Here is a 25,559-nt window from a genome sequence, read left to right as displayed (position 1 = left end):
ATGCTGAAAGCAAATCTGTTTCTAAATGATATAAAACACCCAAACTAACATTTACCTTTATGTATAGGTGGTAATGTAGCTGAATAGACGGATAAAACATTTAGGCATCATAATATGTTCTATAGTAAGTAGATTAAGTTGCCACCGCTACATACAGGTATGAATATTTCTTACATCTGCCATAATAATTCATGCTCCCAGCCATGTGGAGGATTTGAATATATTCTCATTTATCTTTCCATTCTGTCGATTGGCTGTAAATCCCAGTCTTTGCTAACTGAAATGAAAATACGTGTGTGTGTTTGTAGTTGAGACACAAGTGCCCTCAGAGACCTTCCAGACTCCCTGCAGACTCAGTCTATTTGCCCGGCAGAGCGGTGACACAGTACTTTATCCAGGCCAAATTACACCAGCGAGCACCGTTATGCACTAAGTAACCTACTTAGACAACAGAGGAAGTCTTCAAAATACACCAGGTGTCCCAGGCAGTGCATCTTTGTCCCCGTGTCCTATTCCTGCTTTCCTTTAACTGCTGCTGATAGCCAGGATGGACACACTTTCAAAACCCTTTTAGCTGCTGGAACAGGTTTTGAAATTTTGTTCTTGGCCAGCAATATAGAAGGAAATTGTATTATGCCTCTCTTCTAATGTTTTTTTTTTTTTTTTTTTGTGCAACCTGCAGTACAAGTTATTTTCCTGACTAGGCCTTGCTGTTACTGGCTTGCCTTGTCAGAGCTCAGTGAAGAACTGCCTTTTGATATACAGAGTGGCTCAGTGCGGTTGACGGAATACGACAGACATCTACCTTGTAACATTTTGCGTTGTCAAAGCGCCAGATCAATAACGCCTGCATCTTACATCGTTAAGCCCCTGTGGGATATTGATTGGGACTTTGCTGACTTTGGCCAGAGAAGTGCTGAGCGGCACTTTACGGCCACAAGGTGTCTCACCACTCCTATTGTGGTTACGCCTCTCTGAATGGACACTGGGCCTGTCCCTCATCTCTAAATGCATAGAGCTATTAAACGTAAATGTCCTCTGGTTTTGTTTTATGATACTGCCAGTTACTGTGATCTAAATATGCTACTTTTACACGAGCCTTCATGAGAAACTTAAGTCCCAATAAATGATCTTCCCAATAAAGCTGTGAATTTTATGAGAGCCCCTGTCCCACGTGTGCTTGCTTTAGATGGATGGAGGTCATCCTGCCCGGTGGTTCCGGATTCCCCTAACAGAAGCTGAATAATACAAAGTGTTTTATATCAGTCTATCAAAAACTGGCGTGACCTCAACACAAGCTCATATTTTTTCTGAGCTGCCTGCGCAGGGAAGTTACAACAATGAGCCGCACGCAAGCCCAAAGTTCCTGCAAATCCCACTGCAGAATAGGCAGCATAAACAGTCGTTTCCTCTGGCTCCTTGTGTTCCACAAAACATGTTAAAAATGCTGCAGTAAACAGTCAGTAAATGCTTGCTGAAAGAAATATTAAGCCATTCATTTAGTTAGTAACTTGTGTAATTTATTGAATCTGAGGGTGATGTACTCTGAATGGCTCAAGCAAGATGAAACATCAATATCCAATAGTGACTTTATCGTGATTATCAGTCCTCAAATAATGTTTTAGGAGCTGTAGCTTCTGTGTTTCTGTGCATGACACCCTACTTCTTTTCTCCAGCCATACTTTAATGTTCTAGTTGGAGAAATGAACAGGCAGGCTACTGAGGAAGGGTTTGAAAGCGCTTTTAACTTTATTTGCCTTCCAGCATTAATGGATATTTTTTGTAAGTCACTCCTCTGCTTGATGCAATGTGGGCTTATTTTATAGCCCTGCCCTAACAGCCAAGTTCACTAAATCACACAAGCCAATCCATGGATTTCTTCTGCGCTCCGTGTTTTCCAGCCTGCCTCTGTCTCGTCCCACTCACACTCTCTGTCAGAGCGCGGCGTTGACAGCTACTGGCCACTGATCAGCCCACTTTGTCTAGGTTTGTGTCTCCATGCAAGACTGCTGAAAAAGAAGCACTCAGACTCTCACACTTGTTTTATTTGCAAGCCAAGCTTACGCAGCAGACGACGAGCCCGTCCACGGCAATAAAGGTACAAGTAGCGAAAAGTACATTTCTAAACTCATCACTGTCTCGCAGCCCCCTGCACAATGTCTGGAGAGGACGCACCTGCCCAGCAGCAAAACGCCGTGGACCAGAAGCAAGAGACTAAACCCAACGAAGAACCCAAAGCCGAGCCGCCCAAGACGGAGTCCGCACCCGAAGGCGCCGCGGAGGCAGCGGCCACCCCTGCGGCGACCACCGAGAAGGTCCCCGAAGAGGAGACGTTTACCTACCGCGCTCTGGTGCTCACCGGCTACGGGGGCTATGATAAAGTCAAGCTGCAGGTGAAGAAGGGCAAGCCGGCGCTCAAGGCTGGCGAGGTCTTGGTGCGCGTCAAGGCTTGCGGGCTCAACTTCGCAGACTTGATGGCCAGACAGGGGCTGTACGACCGGCTGCCATCCCCGCCGGTCACCCCGGGAATGGAGTGCTCTGGAGTGGTGGAGGCTGTAGGGGAAGAAGTAACAGACAGAAAAGTAAGCAACCCAGGCACTCAGCCTTTACAGTGTCACACGACATTAGATTTTTTGCTGCTTTTGTTTTATTGTTCAAATGATTGCAGTCGCTTCATTTTGGTGCTGAACAGCTACATCTGGATATGGGCGTGTCAGGCTTTGCTCGCTGCTCAGGCGAAGGTGGTGGTGCTGAACAATGTGTCAAACAGTTTTAGGATTTATTGAATGAATTTGATGCCAATAAGCTGTTAAGTGGGGCAGTTAACACATAAAATGGAGTGATATAAAATCGATTTATGATGGCGCTCTTATTCATTCATTATGTTGTGCGTAATAATAAAAAAAAAAGATACTGCGCGTGTTCTATAAAAGTTGAAAGCAATAAAGTCAGTTAGTTTGCACAGGTTGGATTTGAGTTCTGCAAGAAGCCGAAAGTGCGTGGGTAAATGGCACAAGTTGAGTACAAAGCAAGCAGCAGTAGCAGCAGCAGGCGTCGCCCCTCTTTTCTCCCCTTTCTTATCGCGCTGCCTGTGCGCGCTCAGACCGAGCAACTCAAAAGTACAGAATAGTTTCTGAGATAAATTTCACCGTTCGCACAAGACATGTGGCAAGTAAAACATAAATAAATAAATAAATCTAAATCAATGCAAGTCCGTGGGATGCTTTCCACCCTTGCTGCACCCACGCCGTGTTGAGCGGTGATGTGCGCCACGGTGCGGAGCGTTGCGTCAAGTTAGCCAGCGATAGCGGCAGTAAGACCGGAAATGAGAGCGTTCCGCCTTCAAAATGAAAGCTGTGAACGGTGGCCCTTGTGTTGAAACTGTGTCCAAGCAGAGAAAAGATGTGAAAATGAAAATATATGTCAGACATTAAAACGCGCAGAGGACAAGAACATATGAGGATTATGCAGTTTTGAATTTTTACTTTGCCTATTGGATGTGCAAAAATTGTGATTATGAAAACGTTTACACGATGCCTGCATTGTGTCTCGTTCTGCTTTTTCTCTGAATTCAGCTCTAAAAAATATCCTAACGTTTTGGATGACAATTACAAGATGTCCATTTGGACACCATCCACCACTAAGTCCTCTACTTTGTTTTTAAATTAACAATGGATTTTATTTTGAAAAGCGTGGAGAAAAAAATACCACTGTTATTAATGTGACTTGACACCGGTGACAGAAACCGGAGTCACCGACGCCTTTTGTTACCGGGAGCGGCGGTGGCGCACAAGCGCACCAAATGCAAAGGGCGAGGCGCGACGCAACACACAGCGTGGTGAGGGGAATGGGACCACTCGCCCCCTTTGTCAGCAGATGCAGTGCATCGCCTCTGTTGTGTTCAGAAAATATGTAATATGTAATATTTACAGTTATCCACATAGCAAGATGAAAGTTCAACCCCGTGTCAAGCAAGTCAATCAAACATAATAAAATAAGAGTCTTCTTTAATGTCCAACCGCGAAGAATGATGCGGTGATTACGAGAGGATTATGTCTTTCTTGCATTGCATGATGAGTCACAGGCCTATACGTCTGTCTCCTGGCCGCCTGGCATCACCACGGTAACGCCTTTGAGAGGCAATTAAACTACAAAACCCAAATGTTACACACTGATGACTCACGCTGTTTGTTGTAAGAGTACCACATATCCTCACATCGGCCAGCTGAAATCAGTGGATAACACCAGGCTGATCACATGCGTGGTGCAAGAGCAGAATCGGTGCATCTGACTGGGAGTGGCACATATGTCTGTAAAGTACATCCACCGATGGACGAGGACTCTCTGCACTTTAACGGGGATATGATTAATTAAAAGATTGGTGCCGGGTCAGCCAACAGCAGCCAGACATCAAAGGTTAAGACCCTCGTGTTTCCAGAATACTTTATTGCTTCTTTCCACATTGTCAGTGATGTTGATTGGATTTAAAGGTCACAAACCACACACAGACGCAGAAACACGCAGCTTGTTGCCACACAGCCAGCAGCCTTTAGCTTGCAGAATTAAGAGCCAATCTTCCTAATGGATGGAGATCTCTGAGATCTACTGGCAGCTAACTCAGAGGGAATGTGCTGACCTTGATGGCACAGATTTCTTTTTTTTTTGTTCTTTTAGGTGGGGGTGGCATCACTCAGTCTTGCTTTTTTGCTTTCTGTCTGCCTATCTATCTATCTCTGCATCCCTCTCACATACACATAAGCGCACAAAGACTTACAATGGTGGGTGTGTCTGAGTGTTTGCTCCTCATGCTGTGTACACAAAGCTATGAACACATAATGCCTTTTAATTAGGTAATGCAACTTAAACATCAGCGGCTAAGTAAAATGTGATTGATTTTTATTTAATCTTTATGACATTTTGATAAAATAGAAAATGATTTGGTCTCTACTGTGTCTGCTTTTCAAACAGGCTGAGTTACATTTTTTATATGAAAAATATTTCTTGTCATAAAAAACAGTTTGTATTTCTTAAAAAAAGAAATATAAACTCTTTTTACGCTTGTGCTGTGATAGTAAACAGTAAAAATCCAGGCAAACAATTGCAACTTCTGTGTTTGGCTCCTTTCTTGTTTTGATTCTTGCGGGCTTTTCTATTACTCATTTATTCTCCACTGCACGTCTCGTCCAGTCAGTAACTGCTGCAAAACAAACATCCCTGGAAGGGATAGTAAAGTAGAGTGAATTAATACTATGGTTAAGTCACCTGAAATGACCTAAGTGGGAGTGTGGGGAAAAGCGCAACAGTGAGTAGGCGAGGGGGGGGGGGGGGCGGAAATATCACAAGTCACACCGAAGCTCCCCTGACGCCAAACATCAGCACTTTTTTTTTCTCTGTGCATGCCTTTGAAAAAAAAAAAAAGTTCTCCCTTGGTAAGTTTTGGTAGGATCTGACCCATATGTTCTCAATTACCTCTCTCTGGCGCACATTGTCAGTCTGGTATTTCCTCCATCAATCCTTCCCTCCCCCCATCTATAGCTTCTTTCCTTCATGTAATCTCTTGATTTGTCCTTTGACAGTGGTTCCTTCTATCATGCGTCACTCCTTCACTATTGGCTTGTTAGCAGTTGTTGCCAAAAAGATAAGCTCTCTGTGTCTGATTTTCTCTCGGCCCTAGAAATTTCTGAGACTGGAAGTGAAGTGAAACTGATGACTGAAGTGCATTAATCCAGCTGCAAAAGCAAGATGACAGATAATGAGATCTAAGATGGGGTAGAGTGCGAAAGGCAGCTTGTATGCTGTATGTGAGCTGGGCGTGGCCTTCATCTCAATATCACACACGCCGTGTTAAAGCACAGCACCACCTACGCTGACACCGCGGCGGTATTATGTTTCCTTTTAATTATATTTACAGGAGCCACGTGAGCTGCGTGGGTGTTGTATTTAACCTTCCTCCTTTGCACTTGGCCTGACTCAGGAACTCTTATCAGAATTTCTGTTCTGGTCTGCTTTACCCGATTTCTTATTCTGCTGAGATCATCAAAGCTCCAGGCCACGAAGCAGCTGACTTGGAGGTCTTTGCATACCCCAAAATTGAATCACCTTCTGATTAAGTCCATTCATGTACAGTTAACTGGAAGTGTCTTTGTTCAGTGGCCCTGCACTTCTGACCCCAAATGTGACTATATTTGATGCAGTGTGGCGGCCGAGAAAAGATGTGCACAGCAGAGCCTGTGTGTGCGTTACACTGTGAAGATGTTGTAACAGAAGTGTCACAAGGGTTGTTTACTTGGCCTTGAATGTTCCTACCCCGCTTCTGTGTGACTGACAGAAACTCACATGCTTCACATGGGCACGGAAGAATAGCTGCCGTTGCGTTTGAATTTGTGAGTCATGCTTGTTTCCTGTAAGAGGCTGAACTCCCCCGCGTATCGATTTGTACCACACTGTACCCCCAATTACACCAGTGAGGTTGATGAGTTTAAAGGCTGCAACAGCAGGAACATAAAAAGAGATGGAGATGTGAGCGAGCTAGTCGGCCCGAATGTAAGTTTGAAATCCACCAAATGACTCGGCCTCAGACAGAAAGATGAGAGTATGAAAAGAGAAAGAGAAAGGGAGATCTCTCTAATTGGAGTGGATAGACAGCGAGGCGCATGGCTCCCTCCAGACCATTAGAGAGGCCCGGGTGGAGAGGGTTTGTTCCCAGGAGGAGAGAGCTTGTCTTATGCTCAGCCATGGGGAAGAATCTGGCAGAGCCTCTGATGAGTGGAGAGAAGCCAGGGGAGAAGATGGGCCCCATTGTCCTGTCTCACTGATGAGAAAGAGGGGATGCAGGACACTCCTCACAAGGGAAAGAAGAGAGGGGATGGCAGAGACAGAATGAGACGGAAGAAGATGAAGACTTAGGAATGTCAGAGGGAGCGTCAAAGAAGACACAGACAGGATGAGAAGAGAGATTGGAGAAGGGGAAGGAAGACGCTCTAAAGTTGTAAAAGGAAAAGGAGCCAGGAAGTGAAAGAGAAAGAAGGGAAGAGAAAAAGTGAGGAGAATGGAAACGGGGTGGGAGGGTGAGCTTGTGTCGCGAGGAGTGGATAAGGGGGAGGAAGAAAACAGGAAGAGAGTTATAATGCCGCGGTCGTCTCTGTTTCCTGTGTCCCTCGAGTGAGTTCCACCTGATTGGTTAGTTCAGGCGCTGGTTGGGAAGTTTATATCGTGGCTCATTCTTCTGGGAACGGACAGTTGTGAATGGGAGGATCCTGCTTTGATAAGGATTGATAGAGAGCAGAAAAGGATGAGATGGTGATGCAAGACGTTTCATGAAGCACAGTGAAGCCTTGAAATAGCTAAAAACCTAATCATATATTCTGTCATATATCATCAAACTTGAATTCTTCTTTCTCACATAGAGAGTGCACAAGTAGTAATCTGGTTAATCAAATACGAAGAAACAACCAAGCAAACCAGATCTGTAGCTGTGCAAGCAGCTCCACTACAAGTTGAGAAACAGCTCTCTATTTTGGCACTAGTCCTGATGCATCTTACATGATCCACTTCCTTTTCTGTCCTGGTTCTTTTACCGACTCTCTGTTTTTGTCAAGTCAACGCAGCTCTGGTTACTATTCTTACTCTGCTGTGGGTCATATGTTTTTTGTTTTGTTTTTTCCTTGTTTGCTTGCACTCCTTAAGAACAAACTCTTTGAGGTTTGGTGGAAGAGGTGGTTGCATGTTTGCAGGTCTGCTGTTGTCCTGAGCAAAAACAATAAACCTCGTTCTTACTGTTCCCTTGCATAATTCACGCTGCACCCAAGAAACCAGGAAGTTCCGATGGCTGGACGTGGCCTAACCAGCAACCCCAGAACTTCAAGAATTTAAGCTTTCAAGTTCTAAACTGATTTTAGAAGTGGTCTACATACCTATCATGTTGTTCCTGTATACCAGATTGACACAAGTTCAATCCAGATTCAGGTTCATGTGGATTTATTCATGTGTTCTATTTACATATCTCAATATGTGCATACATTTTAATCCATTACAGCAGCACCCTCCTTGTGAATTACTGCATAAGGGCACTTTAGTTCCAGACCAAACAATAGGAAGACTGAGAGCCCTTTTTCAGCTTTATTTTTTCAGCTCGTGTCTCCTGCCCTGTCTGTTTCCAGGTCGGTGATAAGGTGATGGTGCTGAACCGCTTCGGGCTGTGGCAGGAGGTGGCCACGGTGCCAGCAAGCCACACCTTCCTCATCCCAGAGGGGATGAGTTTTGAAGAGGCGGCGGCCCTCCCTGTCAACTACATCACTGCCTACATGATGCTGTTCGACTTTGGCAACCTACGGCCCAACCAGAGCGTCCTCATCCATGCCGCCGCAGGTATGACATGTACAAATACGTGGGAAAGAATACGCAGCATGCATGAAGATGTGGAGCACTCTGTCAGTCTTAGTTTGGGATTAAATCCATGTTCGTAACTTCATATGATGGTGTGAGTCAGTATAAATCGATTAATAATTGATTCAGTGTGGTTGTGGCTTTGAATGGGTGCATGCATTCCACTATCAGTTCAAATATGGTAAATTGTAATCCCACAGCTGAAAACCAGCCTCTAGAGCAGAAACTCATAGCAAAAGTACAAAGTTCATGAAATGGCATTAAGGAAACACCCGTGATTTTTTTCGGTGCCTAGACGTCATCCTTCCCTGCACCTCCTGTTTATGCATTCCTCTTCTATATGAATTATGGTGGTTGGACGAGGTCCCGCTCTTCATTTGTTTGACATATGGCTCAGTGTTTTTGCTCTCTCCAGGACTGCACTAATACTGGAGCAACTGCCACCTGGAGCGCGAGGCCGAAGTTCGGCGTGAGTGGGTGGGAGGGAGATGGGGACTGAGGGACTAAAAGCACCTGTTTTGGGGTGTGATGCGCCTGAGCCTGAGAGCGTTAGATTTTGCCGTGTTTACACAACTTGGCCAGCTGGAGAAAATGGAGAGAGAGAGCATTAGCCAAAAGATACTGTCCCCTCGCTCTTTCTCTCTCGCTCGCTGTCTCCCGGTGCACAGCTCTCACTTTTTCTCTCATTCCCACTTCTTTCCAGAAAGGGATCCCTCTGCATTTGGGACACCGTGTGGGTGTGGGTTGCTCAGAGAAGTAGAGCACATAATGAAACCTTGGCCTGTTTTCCCTCTGGGATATAAAAAAACACGACAAAAGAGAATTGGGACACTGCCAGCACAGGTGGATGTATCCCTTGACATTTATGCTAAAAATCCTTGAATTTGTAAGATGAACATCAAACTGCATAGAGCTGGACGATGGCTGGTACGCTCATAGTTGTGGGACTGGTGGTCTACGCAGGAATCCCAAATCATCCAGTTGATGTCACTCATCCCTGTGAACACACATACAGCTAGAGCTTTTCTGAGAGTATGTTCTCTATAGGAGGAATGCTGTGGAAGTGTGGTGTAAGACACTTTTCCCTGCTGGTTTGGTTTGAGGCGGCGTCTCTGGTTTCTCAGGGCAGGCTGCCAGTCTTGGCTCGCCAGCTGTCCGGACATCAGGATTGTAAAAGCACATTGCTGAGGCTATGACAAAAACATTTGCTGAACAGTCTTGCCGGCACGCTGTCATTCTCCGCATGTGTAAATAATTACTATATTGTATGCTCTGCAACGCCGCTCTGCTGAGACCTCGCTTCTATTAGCAGTCTGCGCGTAGATTCGTGAAAAAGGTGTGAAAGGCGTGCACGTAGTCGCCTGAGCATCGCCTCCCTGCGTCGCGGGGCTGCACGGCTCGCACGGTGCTGGATGCTGAGCGTGTGCGGAGGGGGGGTCTCACTCCCGAGTCTGTCAAAAACTGTTCATCGTGTTCTCTGATTAGTGAAATCATCAAAGGTGTCTGCTGTGACAGGAGAGAGGAGAAGGGAGGGGAGGGGAGGTGGGAGAAACAGACTTGTGATTGTGTCTGCGTCTGTCTCTGCTTTTAAGTCGGATGTTTTTTTAATACTGTGAAGGAAATTGCAGCCAGAGTTGCATATATCTCAGATGCATTTAGTTTTAAAACCCCTATTTTACTTATAGAGCACACACAAAATATGATGTTTAAATTGATAATTGAAATGTAAATAGCCAACTTTCACCTGTTTCCACTTCATAAATGTGAAGATTTGCTCCGTTTTATTTAATTTTAAATTGAATACCTTTGAGTTTTGGTCGGGAAAAGCAAACAGTTTGTTTATAAAACCATCTGTCTTAGCTCTGTGACAATGTGCTGTAATCTAACTGCATAATTCTCATTTTGCTTCTCAGAATAAAGCAGTGTTTATTTGAGATTCCAGATCCCATAAGATTAGTAAAGAGAACACAGCTCAAATATTTACAATGATCCTACATTATCTTATATCATTTATATAATTTTATTAAGTGAGGAAAATCTTCCAGTACTATTTAATAATTAATGTTTTTTTTATTATTATTATTCTATAAATCACTTTAAGGAGTCTCCCAACCTTCTGGTTTGGAGCTGCTGATCTAGTTTTCTCTGAATCTTTGACATTCCTTCAGACTAACCTCAGCCTCTACTCACCCACTATTTCCACAGCTTAAATTCCTCGTTTTCACTTGAAAAAGTTTTCCCAAGAATTGATAAATAAATTCTACGCAACACATTAAAATACAGAGCGTGTTTTGTATGTCGGTTACGAAACAATGATTAAGTAGAAGTGCTGTGTTACAACCCTGCCCGCAGCTCCAGTGAACACCCCGTTGAGCCACGTACAGAATTACACATGTGGTTAAATGGCTCTGCTTCCACTCATTAGACGGTCTCACAAGACCTTGCAGCTGACAATTGCGTACATATACGCTGTACCAGCTAAACAGCAGCGATCCTGTGTGCCACACATGCCTGCTCTACCCTGCATTCCTGTTATATCAGTTTATGTTGGGACTGAGCTTTAACATGAGATTAATTGGGCCAGCCGAGGAGTAGCAGCGGTGCGGAAGACGCTAATTTGTTTTTCACCCTGAAGTCACAGGGTACGGTGGTAATTATGATTTAAACCAGAGTTATTTTCATTCAGTGCCTTAATCAATGGCTCCTTATCACAGCATACACTCATTTTCTTCTACTGTCACAGATCTTTTGATCTTTTCAGGATGTCTTTCTAGTAAGTAAACGCTTGAGGGGTTCATCTTCTGCTGACTTATCTCGCTGCTGACGTGTTTATTCTAATAATAAGAATTAAATCCATGGATTTAATCGTGTCTGGAAAATAATCAGGCTCCTTCAATTACTTTTAGAACTCTGTGTCCCTAGAGCTCCTGGAGCGTTCGGATAATTCGTTCTAAATTGATTATAAAATGTAGTGATAATCTAATCATATCACCTTCAACAGGTAGTAGCATTTCTGCCAAGCTGTACAGAATAGCTGCAAATACTGTAAATCTGTCTTAATAAATGCAAATGTTGGTTTTACTTTAAAAAAAATGATAGAGCGAGATCACTTTTAAAGCATGGGCAGCCGTGCAGAAAGCATGCTTTCTGAGCAGACAGAGCAGATTTACAAAATGGAGCAATAATTGCGATTTGAAGTAAATGGAAGTCATAAAATATAATATAAAGTAATATTAAGTAAATATTAACATTTTGAGGAAATATTCTTATTTGCTTCTTTGCCAATAGTTAGATAATAAGATCTGCTCAGTAAATATGAAACTAAATCCAGCATTAGCAGAGAATCCAGGAAGTTAGCGGTGCCTGCCAAGAAGTAGTCTGGCGCATAACCCCCGGTAAAAAGGTGACTAGTCATATTTACACATGTCCAGATTAAACAAACAAAATCTGTGAGCTTAAGAGGTTTCAATTGATGGATCTAGTTACCTTTGAACAGAGCCAAATTAGCTCCTTTTTCCTGTTTCCATTTTTTTTTTTTGTAGATGTTTGCATTAAATACACAGTGATTGAGTGTTTTATTCATCTTGCTGATATAAACTTCAGCAACTCTGCAAACAACCTGCTGAACCGTCGTGAAGGTATTAACAGAGGGATGATGGGTAGCCGTCTTCTTGCCTTTGCCTCTCCAGGTTATGTCACATCAACATAAAGAGGGAATTTCCTCCAAAGTATGGCAACCTTTGCCCGTGAGGATCAGGTGACCAGTTAAGAATGTTAGACTGCTGTTTAGACTCCATCAGCCAGTCATGCCTTTATGTGAGTGCGTAAGGCAACTCTGGTGAATAGTCCTCAGCTGCCTCTCTCGTGGGTCCGCTCCTGTCCTTTCTCTCCAAACAATAGCTTGTTGTATTTCCTCCCATCGTGCCTCTCTTCTCCACCACACCGCACATCTGCATCCTCCGTTGTCCTCCTCCCCCTCTGGCCCTCCGTATCCTCCGCTCCCTCTGCTTGACCTCCCCATATCCGTGCTCTATTCCCCGTCATCGGGGAACGTGTAGACGTTTCCCCTTTTGTTTTCCCCAGAGGGCCTGGGTGGGTGAGAAGGAGTCCAGCGACATTTGAACGCGTCTCGTGGGTCTTCCACTGTACCCGGCCAACTGCCTTTCCTCTGACCTCTCCCTGAACTGGTCCTAATGTTTATGAACCCTGGCCAGCCACCCCGTCACCACACCCACACTACACATTCCTGCATACATATGGAGCTCCACTGCTTCCAGTGCTGACGTCTACCTCTGTTTTATTTATGAGCCTTCGAGTGACTACGAGCCAGTATTAATTACCACGCATTGTGTTGCAGATGTGGAATTCATAATAGGAATTAGGTGGTGCTGTTGGAGTGTGTATCATCCATTTTTTTTGATGATTTTGCTTCAGGCTCCAGCCGTCCCCCCTTGCATGTCAGGATTTTGTGATATTTTGGCACCAACACAGCCAGAAATTCCAATTGGATATTCCCCTACTGTCGGAACACACTCACTAATGACAGCGTAAGGTGCTTTGGCCTGCTAAATAACACATGTTATCAATCATCTCCTCTCATAAAGCTCCACAGCAGTGTGTTTGAGGTCTGTATGCAAGATTTTATTTTTCCCACCAGCCAATTATGCTGGCTTCTGCAGCTGCTTCTTCCTGGATGGTCTGTGTATAGGATAGAGTTACACCAGGTGAAACTAAGCATTAGCTGGGAAGACTTGAAGTGAGGGGCTTCCAGCTGCTGCAGATGTAGATGTAATCCAACCTTCAGAGAGATGGGTGACAGTAGTCACAGCTGAAGAGTTAAATCCTTGTTATCGGTAATCCGTAGAGCTCAGCCTGTCATTTTACTGATGTTTGAAGTTTAAAAGTTTTCTTTTAATTCATTTTTCGTTCATTGTTCAACATCGAAATGAGGCAGATAGGACCTATTTGCTGTCTGATTTAGAGACACAAATCCAGCTGTAGCAAAGTCAGAATACATTGGAACCAGAAACAAAAAAAATAATAATAATTAAAAAATCAAACGTGCCACGGGTGGCACCGGAACATTTTCCCAAGAATCTGAAAGTGAAATTGCCTAAACAACAAAATCTTGAGCTTTCGGACATATTTCTTGTCATCTTTAGGCGACCTTTTTATTCACACAAAATGTTAGCCTTAGACTTTCCCAGTGGCTTTTAAATAAAGAATTAAAGATTGAGGGTATCTTGCGTTAGAAGCACTCTCTCAGTCAGTCATATTCTCTGTGCAGAACATGGAAAAGACTTTTGCTTGCGGAACTGGGCAAAGTAATGTTTGTTGCAGTTGTCAGAAGCAGCCGACGTGTGGCTCGGTGTACTGTAAATGTATTCTAAATGATGAAAGTGAGCAGAACAGGTGGCTAGATCTCTTGGGTTTTGTGAATGAGAATCCTTGTGTAGATCTTCGTGACTGCTGTCAGACCTGCAGGCGAGGCCTCAGGCACATGAGCCCTCAGTGTGCAGTCGATTTCCAGATGGGATTGATAAATGACAGGCAAAAACTGTTTTGGAGGTTGGATGATTGCAAGTGACTTGTGAGTTATAAGGAAGCAAATAAAGATTGTTTTTTATTTCTGTGTGTCTTATTTGTCCCAGGACTCCCTCTCGGATTATTGTCCTCATTCATTATTTACAAGCTAACAAAGTCCCTTGCTGTTTCGGCGTTAGCTCATGTGTACTTACATCTCATGCTTTTGTGGATCTGTTGTTCCTGGAAGCCATGATAAAAGTCCATGCCATGAAAATATTTTCCTCTCCTCTCCTACCAGTCTGTCTGCTCAGGAGGTCTTACCCTACTTTAGAGAATGCTAATTCACTCTGACCACTAAGCGGGAGTCGGGGCTGCGTGGTTGAACCGTCTCTGCGTTCTCCAGGCCTGGCATTGCCGGCGGCAGATCAGCTGCACTGATAGGAGAGGGAAACCAGGGCAACCTCCGACCTAAGCCGCCAATCACATCGCTTGCTCGCACTCTCACTGCTGCAGCCGTTGACGAATGACCCCACCTACCCCCACCCAAACCACCACCACAGGTGTACGTGAAGCCTATTTCAGGACACCTGTTCATGTGTCTGTATGTTTGTCTGTATGTGTGGATGTTAATGGGAGGAGTGTGCACCAGCTTTTGTTTGATTTTGCAGGCAGGTTTACGGCAGGAAGGAAAGAGGTTTATCTCCAAGATATATTTTGTGTCTGAACATGTGCATTATGTTCTCCTCGTGTTGTTTTAGTGTTAGCAGTGTGAGAATCCTTATTCAGGAAATTGTACATTAGCAAAGGATGTTGTTTTTCTTTCACTCACCCGGTAACTAAAAATGGGCTTCCTCTTTGCTACATGGAGAAATCCACTATCAGAGAGAGCACAATAAACTGCTCTTCAAGCCCACAGTGTGCGCACACACACATGCACGCACGCACACACACACACACACACACACACACACACACACAGTCATCCCAGAAAAACACCAAGGTTACATAATTCAGTGTAATGCATGTTCAGAAACAGCAAACCACAGCTCCTACCATCGTTACAGGACTCAAATGTGAACTCTGTTATTCGAGCAGCAATAAAATGCTCATTTATCCAGTTCAGCTTGTTGATATTGTAACACTGCCACGGCGAGTTTGGGTAAAAAAAGATGCCTGCGTCCACGCTCGAGTTTCATTCTTTCGGAGCCACTGCCACCACAAGCTAATGATGGGTTAAGAAAGACATAAGTCCTTGAGGAAATGTGCAGAAACATGCACGCTATCAAAGGAGAAACAGCACAGAGCTTAGAAACAAGGGACCAGTCATTTTATAGTGTTGACAGTAACCATATGGTCACCATCCGTCCCCCTCCTTGCACCTGAGAATATCGCCTAGCTCATGCAGCTGAGTAATACTGTCAGACGATCTTTTGTCATCTTGTTTTTGACAAGAAACCCAAGCTGATAAGGAGGATGTAACTAGATTGAGAGATGAAGAGGAGGCAGATGTCATTTTTTTATTTGTATAATATGATAAACGGTCCTGATGTCCCCACCCACCCCTCGCTGTTGATCTGTTGGGTGTGGAGCAATAATAGTGGCCTCAGTGTCAGCCTGGATTCCTCTGTGTTTTGGGGAAAATTCCTCTTCTCTCCTAACAGGCATTTTATGGAAGCCAAGTGCAATTTGTGCCAAAATGCGAGAATGTAAGGATTCGGGGGGAAAGACAAAACCCTCCTGTGTATCCAGTTTCTCCAGAGAGAGACGAAAACAAAATAGATATGTGGTGGATGCTTTTTGACGTTTTTACCGATTCCAAGTGTAAACAGTTCAATTGAATCTTGAGGAGAGCAAATGCAGTTAGCTGGAAGAATTTGCTTAAGCTGCTTTCTCTTCCCTGAGCAATGGGTAAGTGTTTGTGGCCAGTCTTAAATCACACTCTGTCTCCACCAAAAAAGATTATTCTGCTCTAAAATCATAGACGTGTAGGATGAAATTATAAATTAGGAAAGAACAGAAACTCAAACAACAGGCTTAGTATTTTAAGTTAATATATTTTTGAAGATTAAAAGTCACTCTGGACTGCTAGAGCGAGCAGCCCCGCTCGTCTCTTCTGTGTGATCTGCGTATGTATGGATGTGTGTCTGTGTGGGAGTGTGTATTTGTGAAGTGAGGGGTGCAGTTAGGGGTTCTTGGCACAGCTTAATAGTCTTGTGATGGAAGATCAGGAGTTTATACTCACGGGATTCAGGAACAGGTACATTCTTCTTCGGTACCCTTACAAAAGATTACTGACGGAGTAAAGTGAAAAGATGGTTTTCATTTTTTAATATGATTATAAAAATGAAAGGGTGATTTCTTCCACGTTGCTCACTCTCTCCATGAAGCTGCAACAGAAGGGAAATCACTGAGTTTATGACAACAGCATTAGTTAATTATTAATATGTGAGAGCCGGCCTGGGAGTGTGTGTGATTAAAGGATGCATGCATCACCCTGTCGCTTTTTAACACCTGTATGAGAGGGTTGCTACTATGTGACAGAGACATTTAGTAAAAGCCGCTCTTAAACCTCCCACTCAGACAGCACATATTCAAAACCCTCTCACTTTTTTCTGTCTTCCCCTCCACCTCGCATAAACTGATGCTCGCGTTTTCCTCATGTGTCAGAAGCAAGAAGACAACACATTTTGCTGTGCAGTGTTTTCACGTGTAAAAACATGCATTTATGTTAGTGATGAGCACTTTATCACATTTAAATGCCTCACACGTTATCCGAAGCTAACAGCAACGCTTCTCCGTCAAACATGAACTGATGACAAACTTGTGATTGCTATCAAATGACTCTTACATGCCCAAAGCAAGAGCAGTCAAGGAAACAAAATGGCTCCCTTTGCTCAGTCATTGCCGGCAATTTGGCCGAGGTTTCCTTGGCAACACAAACTTGGTTTCTCGCTGAGGACAAGGAGAGATGGTGCTGTTATAACACAGCAGTGACAGCACTCACATCCAACAGCAACAGCCTTGATTTTGTTTTCTCATCAGTTCTACCCTGAGTGTCAGCAGGCGTGATTATAGTAATGCGGAGTGGTCTATTCATCTCACGTGGACTCAAGATGAACGCCACAAATGAATTTCTGCGCTGAACTGAAAATATGTGTGTTTAAATGATTAAGGTTCTGCCTATAGCTTAATTTCTTCTGGGTACAAGTTTTGTAACAAGCAAAGGAAGAGGCCTCTGTAATGAAGCTCCTGGTCAGAGATAATTTAAATCTGCTTAATCTTAGAATTAGATCGTATTTCATTTTTTGGCCAGTGTCAGTGCGGTTTTTCATGATAGTGTAGCTTAAGACCGGGACATGCAGGATGTTGGAGAGGAAACTGTACTAAATTTAAACTATTAAGTTGCATCAAAATAATTTTTAATGTGGGTTGCAATAACATTAATGTCAAACCGTGCACAGCATTCTCTCTTTGCAACATGTATTCTGTGTATAGAAAAACTTTGCAACTTTGTCTGTGTGTTTGTTCACAGAATATAAAGATAATAACGAATGATTTCCCAGATTAAAGATGTCAACATTTGGTTATTTTCTGCAAAAAGTCCAATCAAACGTGTAAAGACCTTCTCATTCATGTGCCTGTCTATCTGCCTCACGGATAATCTTAAAGGGTGTACATAAATATTTGAGTTTAGGTGGCCACACGAGCGAGCGAATCATTCATTTTCCCCAAACCCTGCTGCATGTCTGGCAGCGCAGCTACGCCATTAAAAATGGATGTTATTTAAACGCACATGTTGCCTTGTGTTGCTTTATTCTCTGGGATCAGATAAGATGTACGCCTTGCTTGGTCAGGCATGAATAACCTTTATGGATGCCTTTCAGTTCAAGTCCTCAAGTCGGCCTCCATTTCAAACAAGCCACTGCTTATCAGTAACCTATTACTCCTTGCTCTGGCTGCTTTAGCAAACACTGGCCGAGGCCCTTTACCACAACTATGTGCACCCTTTTCACACACAGTGAGCAAAAATGCATATATTCAAAACTTTGTCTTTAAAGTCTTGGACAATGTAGCGCATTTAGTTTTCAGCTGGCATGGTTATAAAAAGCTTGTAATTTGCGTTAGAATATCATCCAGTTATCCTGTGCTAACAAACAGAGCTGCATTTTTTTTATTATGTGGCATTTGTCTTGAATGAGGGAATCAGTAAAAGAGATGTGTCATTCCAGCTACAATGGCTACTTTCTCCAGAGTTCGATGTGTGTGTGTGTGTGTGTCTGTGCATCTGTGTGTGGGCGTCCATTCTCCCCAGGCCAGCCGGGGTAATGTGATTGTGTTTAATGCGCTCCTTACATACCCCTGAGCTAAACACATTCACCCTGTTATTGACTTGCTTGTTTGGGACAATAAAAAAAAAATGCAAATCGCATTTACCTGCCATAGAACATATGTGTATTCTTGTGAATGTGAATTCTTGGGTGCTCGGTTATTTAGAACTGAGCTCCGTGCTGTGTCGCCCTGAACAATCACACTCAGTCAGGCTTAAATCATTGCCTGTTGACTTTTCATTAGAATCAATTACAAGTCATATACTGGAATGTATATCTTTTTTTTTTTCTTTTTTTTCTCCAGGTGGCGTGGGCATTGCAGCCACTCAGCTGTGCAAGACGGTGAAGGATGTGACCGTGTTCGGCACTGCATCAGCCAGCAAGCATGAGACCATCAGCCAGGGCGGAGTCACGCACGCCATCGACTACCGCACCAAGGACTATGTGGAGGAAGTCCGCAAGATCAGTCCAAAAGGTGAGAAAACTATCCATCTGTACTGAGAACGTGCTCTAAATATGGACTTCGTGTGATTGTAAATAATAGGAAATAACTGGCCCAAGCATGCTGTCAATAAAGTTAGGTTTTTACTGTAATATACACCTTCCCCGTTGAGATTGTTTCATAAGGCAAATAATCCAGATAGATATATTCCCACTTGCGCAGAGCAATACTATGTGGCGGCAGCGTTCGCTGGTCGGTGTTGAACAAACTGAAGACAGTGAGATGAGATCATTTTCATACACTTTCTCCGAGGAGCTGGATGCAATGTGCACTAGACTGACAGCATGTAGGGAGTCATTATCCCTACCAAGCAAACTCATTTCACTGAACAGAGACTCTCACCACAACCAATAATGTATCCACAGAGTTTTATGTTAATGGACTCCCTACGAGGGGCACAAGAAAATGCAGCTTTTCAGAAAAGCTAAACAATGTCCAGTTCCTGTTTCACATTTCGCCTGCTGCTGTGTTCCAAAGCTCATTTCATAGTCCCCTCTCCAAACCGGCAAGAGTGAGTGAGATAGGCAGACATTACTGAGACAGATAGGGAGAGAGTGAGGACTGACACTTTAGACAGAATGTATCTAATTAGACGCCTGGATCGATGTACAGCCCTGCTCGCTACCTTTCTCTCTGTCTTTGGCTCTGTCAATTCATCTGTGCTGTGGTCAAGTCAGAGTCCTGCTGTGAGCCTCCCACGATCAATAGAGCCAGGGTTTAGCAGAGCAAGGAGGGCCAGCCCAATTTGAGGAGTCCCGTCTGGCACAGAAGAGCATCATTAAGTCTGAGCCTACATGGCTGGACATTAATAAGCCACAAAGAAACCCTCATAGTTAGGTTGTTGTGCTTCGCCATCTGTTCAGAGGTTGGTTTGTTATTCTGTCCACTTAGGAATGGAACTGACATGATGGAGAAACATTTCATCCCTCTTATCTTATCAGTGACAAGAATGAAAAAACAGAAAACAAGCAGGATCTTATACCACTCTCCTCCTCTCCTGTTTTGGGATACGTATGGGCTTCTCTTCGTGTAAACAGGGCAGAATTTGGCTACGCTCACTACTCCTAGTGAACTTTGGCATGCAGAGGAGGCTGCTGAGGAGACTTGGCAGGCTGCTCTCCGAATTCACACCAGTGATATCTGTCCCCTTCTTTTCTCCTCTGCTCCAGGGCTGGACATAATTCTGGACCCTCTCGGAGGATCAGACACTCACAAGGCCTACAACCTGCTGAAGCCCATGGGCAAACTTATTACCTATGGTAAGTATAATATAGTATAGTATAGCATTGTACAGCCATCGATGTGCCTGTCTGGGGAAAATGGGAAGAAATAGTTAGCAATAAATACATTAGCTGAAGTTGTTCAGAGGAAGGATGCTTGCCAGTTTAATCAGTTTTCCACGCAAAATTAAATTCAGAATCCTTTTAATGTGCTAAAGTAAAGTAATTCCTCCACTTTCACAAGCAAATACCTCCCCTGGATTAAAAAATAACCAAAAATCTCCAACCAAGCAGGTCCCGATTTTAAGTTTTTAAACGTGACAGAACTTTTTATGTGACGCCTTTTACCAAATGTGGTTCTTTCAGCTTCTTGTTCTACGGCATTGTAGGAAGGGCTAATGCTGGCTAATAGCTAAGGTCACAGTTGTTGTTTCTTTCATCAGCAGGATATTTTAACATATCGCTGTATTTCTGGCACGACTTCAGCTGCTACCAGGGTGCATAGAGGAGGAAAAGAAATTGTATGAAGGTCAAGACTCCAGCAGCACTTGTAGTTAATGGAACAACTTTATTAGATTGAGACGTTATTGCTCGTGGTCTTCATCGGGGTCGTTTATATATTCATACATATTAACATATATATATATATATATATATATATATATATATATATATATATATATATTAACATTATCAAAAAGCTGTTCTCTACATATTACATGAGAAATGCAGCTGAAAAATCCTAGTTGGTTTAAATAAAAAGATAACTGAAGATGGAGGAAACTGTATATTAGTAAATGAGGACAATAGACCAGATGAAATAGCTGTGGGTTTCACATTTGCCGCAGAGAAAACTGCGTTGCAGTGGGCAGTGTGGCCTCTCAGTAGAAGTCCATGTCCTCAGTGTCATCCGTGGGAAGCGCTTTACGCTCGCTCTGTTGCAGTGCCAAGCTGGAACCAGCACACATGCAGTGGGCGGGGTCGGCATCCATGGAGAACAGGGCCTTGCCTTTGCATGTTGCTCAGAAACCTACTACTCAGCATGGTGCCCTCCACCCTCGCCCATTCACCCTCTCTCACCCCTATAGAGCCCCACCACCCCAGCCTCCCCGTCCTCCTTTGCTGGCTGCTTCTCTTCCAGCTTATCAGAAGTATGCGTGGCGGAACAATGGGCGTTCTATCTGCACGAAACCTGGAATGTGTCTGAATGTAGCAGCCTGGATCCCTCTCTTCTCTCAGAGCACGCTTTGTGCCCCCTGTTTCCCCTAGAGAGAGACAGAGACAGCAAGAGCACTGGCAACTACGTGAACAAGGAAGGAGGGGGATAGAAAGGCAATATGGTGACAGCGACAGCTGAAGTGCTAAACAGGTTTTTAAGGTGGAAGGTGTAGGTGAGAGTGTGAGTATACAGGGAGACGGAGGTGTGACAAACACATAAACCAGAACTGACAGGCAGAATAAAATTCTATTGTTAGTCTTTTTTATAAATATAATTGTTAGCCTTTGAAATGATACAAAGTTGGAGGTGATTTCGTCCGATTTTTACATATTTTTTTAACAATGGCAGAATATATATTGTGACATACAACAGACAAAATGTCACATTCTGATTTCAGCAGCAGTCTGTTTGCCACTTTCCCTTGGTAAATGATCATCCAAATGTTGGTCAATCATTTTCTATCAATTCACTGAGTGTTTGTTTCACCAGTAAGAGAGAAGTTGATGATCGGTTAAGGGCAAATCAGGTCAATGAGGAAAGAGGGATAAAGTGGTAGAGCATAAAGATAGTCTGACAGTGAATTAGCCAGAGTTTACATCAGTGAATTAATTACACCTTGGGATTAAGACACTCACCTGATCAAAAGTCTTTCCTAGGCTTTCTCTTAACTCTCTTTCTGTCCTTTCACTTTCCTTCTTTGTCAGGTGCGGCTAACATGCTGGCAGGCCAGAAGAAGAATCTGATCGCCGTGGCCAAGAACTGGTACCACCAGTTCTCCATCCACACACTCAGTCTGATCCAGGGGAACAAGTCAGTGTGCGGCTTCCACCTGGGTTACCTGGACGGGGAGATTGAGCTCATCAGCCAGGCCATGAACACCATTCTGGATCTCTACAAGCAGGGAAAGGTCAAACCCCGCATTGACTCCACTTGGCATCTTGAGCAGGTTTGTGTCTATCTGTTTCCTGCCTACGCCTGGATTATGATTTTTCTTCAGTGTGGACTATGCCTGGGTTAACCAACAGAAGATCATATTGTTATCATCCACCCTACAACCGACATTCCAGTCAGAAATATATTCATCAAAACATTTCCTTTGGCTGGAATTTGAACTGTGCATGTCTTTGTTTTAATCTTTTTTTGGCTGATTCCATACTCAAAAGTAAGTTTCCATTATAAAGGCTCTGTGTGTTGACTTCAGATCTGTTTCCCCTGATTGTTAGCGTGACTAAATCCATCCCTGTGCACCTCAGTTTGAATGACCAGATGATTCAGTGTGACATGGTTGCACTTACACCTGAATTACAGGCATTTTCACAAAATGTGATTACATCCCAGTCAGGATCTGCAGGAGCTGGGTGTGGCCCTGATTCAGTGAGCCTAACATTCAACAGTTTGTCCACAAGAAACCCTGTGTGTCCTCTAGCATAACTCACTCAGCCAGACAGACTGAGACTGTTGCTGACAAAATTAACACTGCTAACAGATATGAATAGAGAGTGTGAAAACACACATAGAAAGAGAGAGTCAGAGGCTGACATCTTCTGTTGTCAAAGTCAGTGCCGGTCAGTATTTCGGCTGTGTGACTGTGGCCCGATAGAAACACCCACTGTCTTTCTCCGCCATCTGAAGCTCTTTCTCTGCCTCTTCATCTGTCTGCTCTTTATATCTGATTCTTTTTCTCTGTCTTTAGGTTATTGACTCCCTCTCTGTCTCTCTCTGTCTCACTGTATTCTCTCCTTCTCCCTCCTCACAGTGCATCTTTTTTGCTCTTTCTCTCTTGTTGCTATGGTGACATCCTTTAGTCAGTGTGTGCGTTGGTCTTAGGGAGGGGCCCTGATGTATGAGAAAGAAACATGGAAGGAGTGTGTCTATAGAGAGGAGAGAAGAAGGAACATGTGAGTCTGGCTTGGAGCAAATCACGGTGTAAAGTTTTGGTTGATGTCTGCCTACACTAATGCTGCTCCTCCTAGGGGACACAAAGCTGTTGGTTGATTCGGTCTAATATTTGATCAATCATTATGACCTGGGTACAAAAGCCACACCTTGACTCTTATTCATCACTCCCCTTCCCCCACTGTCACCTTTTAGTTTTTGCTCCATTAATCAATAAACATGCTTGAGTAATGTTTGGAAATGAGCATAAATGCTTCCTCCTGTGGTCTCTCATGATACATTATCTACATCTGCACCGGTCCCTAGGAGCATAATGATCGTGCCACAAATAGCAGACTCTTGTCTGAGATGCCCGGGAGCAAGAGAGGTTGTCAGATCTTAGACAGAGAAGGGTGGAAGTGGGTGGAGTCGTCAAAAGAGCCTCTCACTGTGACTTTCATTCACATTGAAGATGATTCTTATAATTCCTCGACTCAACCCTCCCTCCCTTTCAGTGCATGTTCTTCAACCGAGGGATACCAGTTGCTCCCTCCGCCTCCCCTCCTCTCCTCTCCTCTCTCCCTCCACTTCGAACTCCCACACTCCCCCTCTTTCCCATGTGTCTGAATCGTCAGGGCCACGTTTCAGCCAGGCTTTACGTTGCTAGGAGATGGCCCTGTTGCCGTGGCATTGGTCGTTAGGTGGTCTGCCCGCCTCGCACAAATGGGGGGATTGGAGAAAGGAGGGAGGGTGATGTGATGGAGAAAAAGGAACAGACAGTGGACAGAGCTCAGTGGTCCTGAGGAGGGTGGGGCAGATCTGGCGGGGATTCTCCACTCGTCATTATGATGGATCGGACTAGGTAGTCAATCCATCACTGCTAGGAAGTTTGGGGGTTGTCACTACAACAGTATCTGTCCCCTAGTAAAATGGCCCAGTGTATGGCTGAGTTCTTTAGAGATTTTTTCACTATGGACAGACTAGTGCTGTGAACATGCACCTTTAAAGGATATGGATATAAAGGATATAAAACAGCATCCCTATGTGAACATTACCACATTTTACTGGCCACTGTAATCTTGTTTTTTACTTGCCAGTAAAGAAATTCCTTCTTAAATCAATTTCATTGAAAGATGATGGTGTTTAAAATGCACACACCTTGTAAGTAAAATTCTTAAATTGGATTTAAGGCTTTAGCCGTCTGAATTGTACTAGATTAAGGTTTGAGTCCAGCTTTAGTGTTTTTTTTTTGTGAAAGTCTCTGTTTTTGTGTGAAGAACTGAGGGAGCCCCTTTGGATGAGTTATGATACTTCCTTTCACCTTTGTTTAGATATTTGTCTCCTGTTGTATCCGTGTGTATAGTGTTTCCTGGCTGAACTGCAATAGCATGGAGATGGAATTTCGACCAAATATCTGTCAAACTTTTTCTTAATGCATTTGTACAGACAAAGGACTCTGGATTTTGTCCTTCATTTCATACGCTGGAAGGGGCGTGTTGCAGCCACAATTATGTGCAGCAACTAAAAACTGCTCCGTCGTATCTGTGGATGTGTGATAAAAATGTGATATCCAAAATGTCAGTGAATGAAGAACCTTTCCTCCTACTCTCCTTAACTTACAGTGCAGAGGAATGAAAACATGGGCTGGAATACTTTTCTCTCTATTTCGACATTAAATAAAGATTTCTGTCATAGCTCCATACATCATTCACCCAGTTTCTTGCAAATTTAAAGACATTTCATTATATTTATTATATACATACAGAATATCCTTAATATGCCCTAATATTGAAAATATCTGTTTGCAGCTTGTGTTATTACCTCCAGTCACTTTTTACCAGCTGTGTGCCGCTGCAACAATTTAATTTCCCCTCCGAGATTATTAAAGTCTCATCTAAACAAATGTAATTCCTCATATACCGCATGTTAAAGGGATAGCTGACGAGCAAGCCTGCAATATTTGCTTCTAAGCTGTGGCATCAAAAAGGAAGATTAGAGGCACAGAAGGCAAAGAAGCACATGTTGCTGTGCAAGAAACTGGCTACTACTGTGCGCATTTCAGGCTGCCGGGCGCATTTAAAAGCTTCCCAGCGCTCCTGTCACATTTCTTCCTGTCATCTTGCCTTACATAATTTGCTTTTGTCTTTCTGTCTCTCTTGCAGGTGGGCGATGCCATGAGGAAGATGCAGGAGAGGAACAACATCGGCAAAGTGATCCTCACCACGGAGCCGATGCCCGAGGAGGAGAAGAAGGAGGAGCCCAAGAAGGAGGACAAGAAGGAGGACAAGAAGAAGGAGGACAAGAAGAAGGAGGACAAGAAGAAGGACGATGGCAAGAAGGAGGAGAAGAAGGATGACAAGAAGAAAGAGGAGCCCAAGAAGGAGGAGAAGAAGGAGGAGGAGAAGAAGGAAGAAGCCAAGAAGGAGGAGAAGTGAGAGGGAGGGATGGATAGTCAAGCAGACCAGCAGGGAGTTTGTGTCCTGGGAGCAGGGTGTGGGGTGGGG

General features: G+C 43.8%; 1 protein-coding gene across 1 annotated transcript; it reads left to right on the top strand.

Moving 5' to 3' along the window:
- Positions 1–1,505: 1,505 nt before the first annotated feature.
- vat1 (vesicle amine transport 1) lies at positions 1,506–25,533 on the top strand. The gene is made up of 6 exons (XM_084571459.1): positions 1,506–2,582; positions 8,160–8,367; positions 18,544–18,714; positions 19,911–20,000; positions 21,885–22,126; positions 25,218–25,533. The coding sequence occupies exons 1-6, from the start codon at positions 2,157–2,159 to the stop codon at positions 25,488–25,490; spliced, it is 1,410 nt and encodes a 469-aa protein (XP_084427585.1). The 5' UTR covers positions 1,506–2,156; the 3' UTR covers positions 25,491–25,533.
- The last annotated feature ends 26 nt before the right edge of the window (positions 25,534–25,559 follow it).

Source organism: Chelon labrosus (assembly GCF_963514085.1).
Source record: "Chelon labrosus genome assembly, chromosome: 21".
Classification (NCBI taxonomy): domain Eukaryota; kingdom Metazoa; phylum Chordata; class Actinopteri; order Mugiliformes; family Mugilidae; genus Chelon; species Chelon labrosus.
This window is presented reverse-complemented; position numbering and strand designations above follow the sequence as displayed.

What these genes read in the sequence shown, in the direction of transcription:
- vat1 (XM_084571459.1), top strand. Translation starts at nt 2,157, where the DNA reads ATGTCTGGAGAGGACGCACCTGCCCAGCAGCAAAACGCCGTGGACCAG. An exon ending in AAGAAGTAACAGACAGAAAA is followed by an intron (nt 2,583 to 8,159) that starts GTAAGCAACCCA and finishes GTCTGTTTCCAG; the next exon opens with GTCGGTGATAAGGTGATGGT. An exon ending in GGGCAAACTTATTACCTATG is followed by an intron (nt 20,001 to 21,884) that starts GTAAGTATAATA and finishes CTTCTTTGTCAG; the next exon opens with GTGCGGCTAACATGCTGGCA.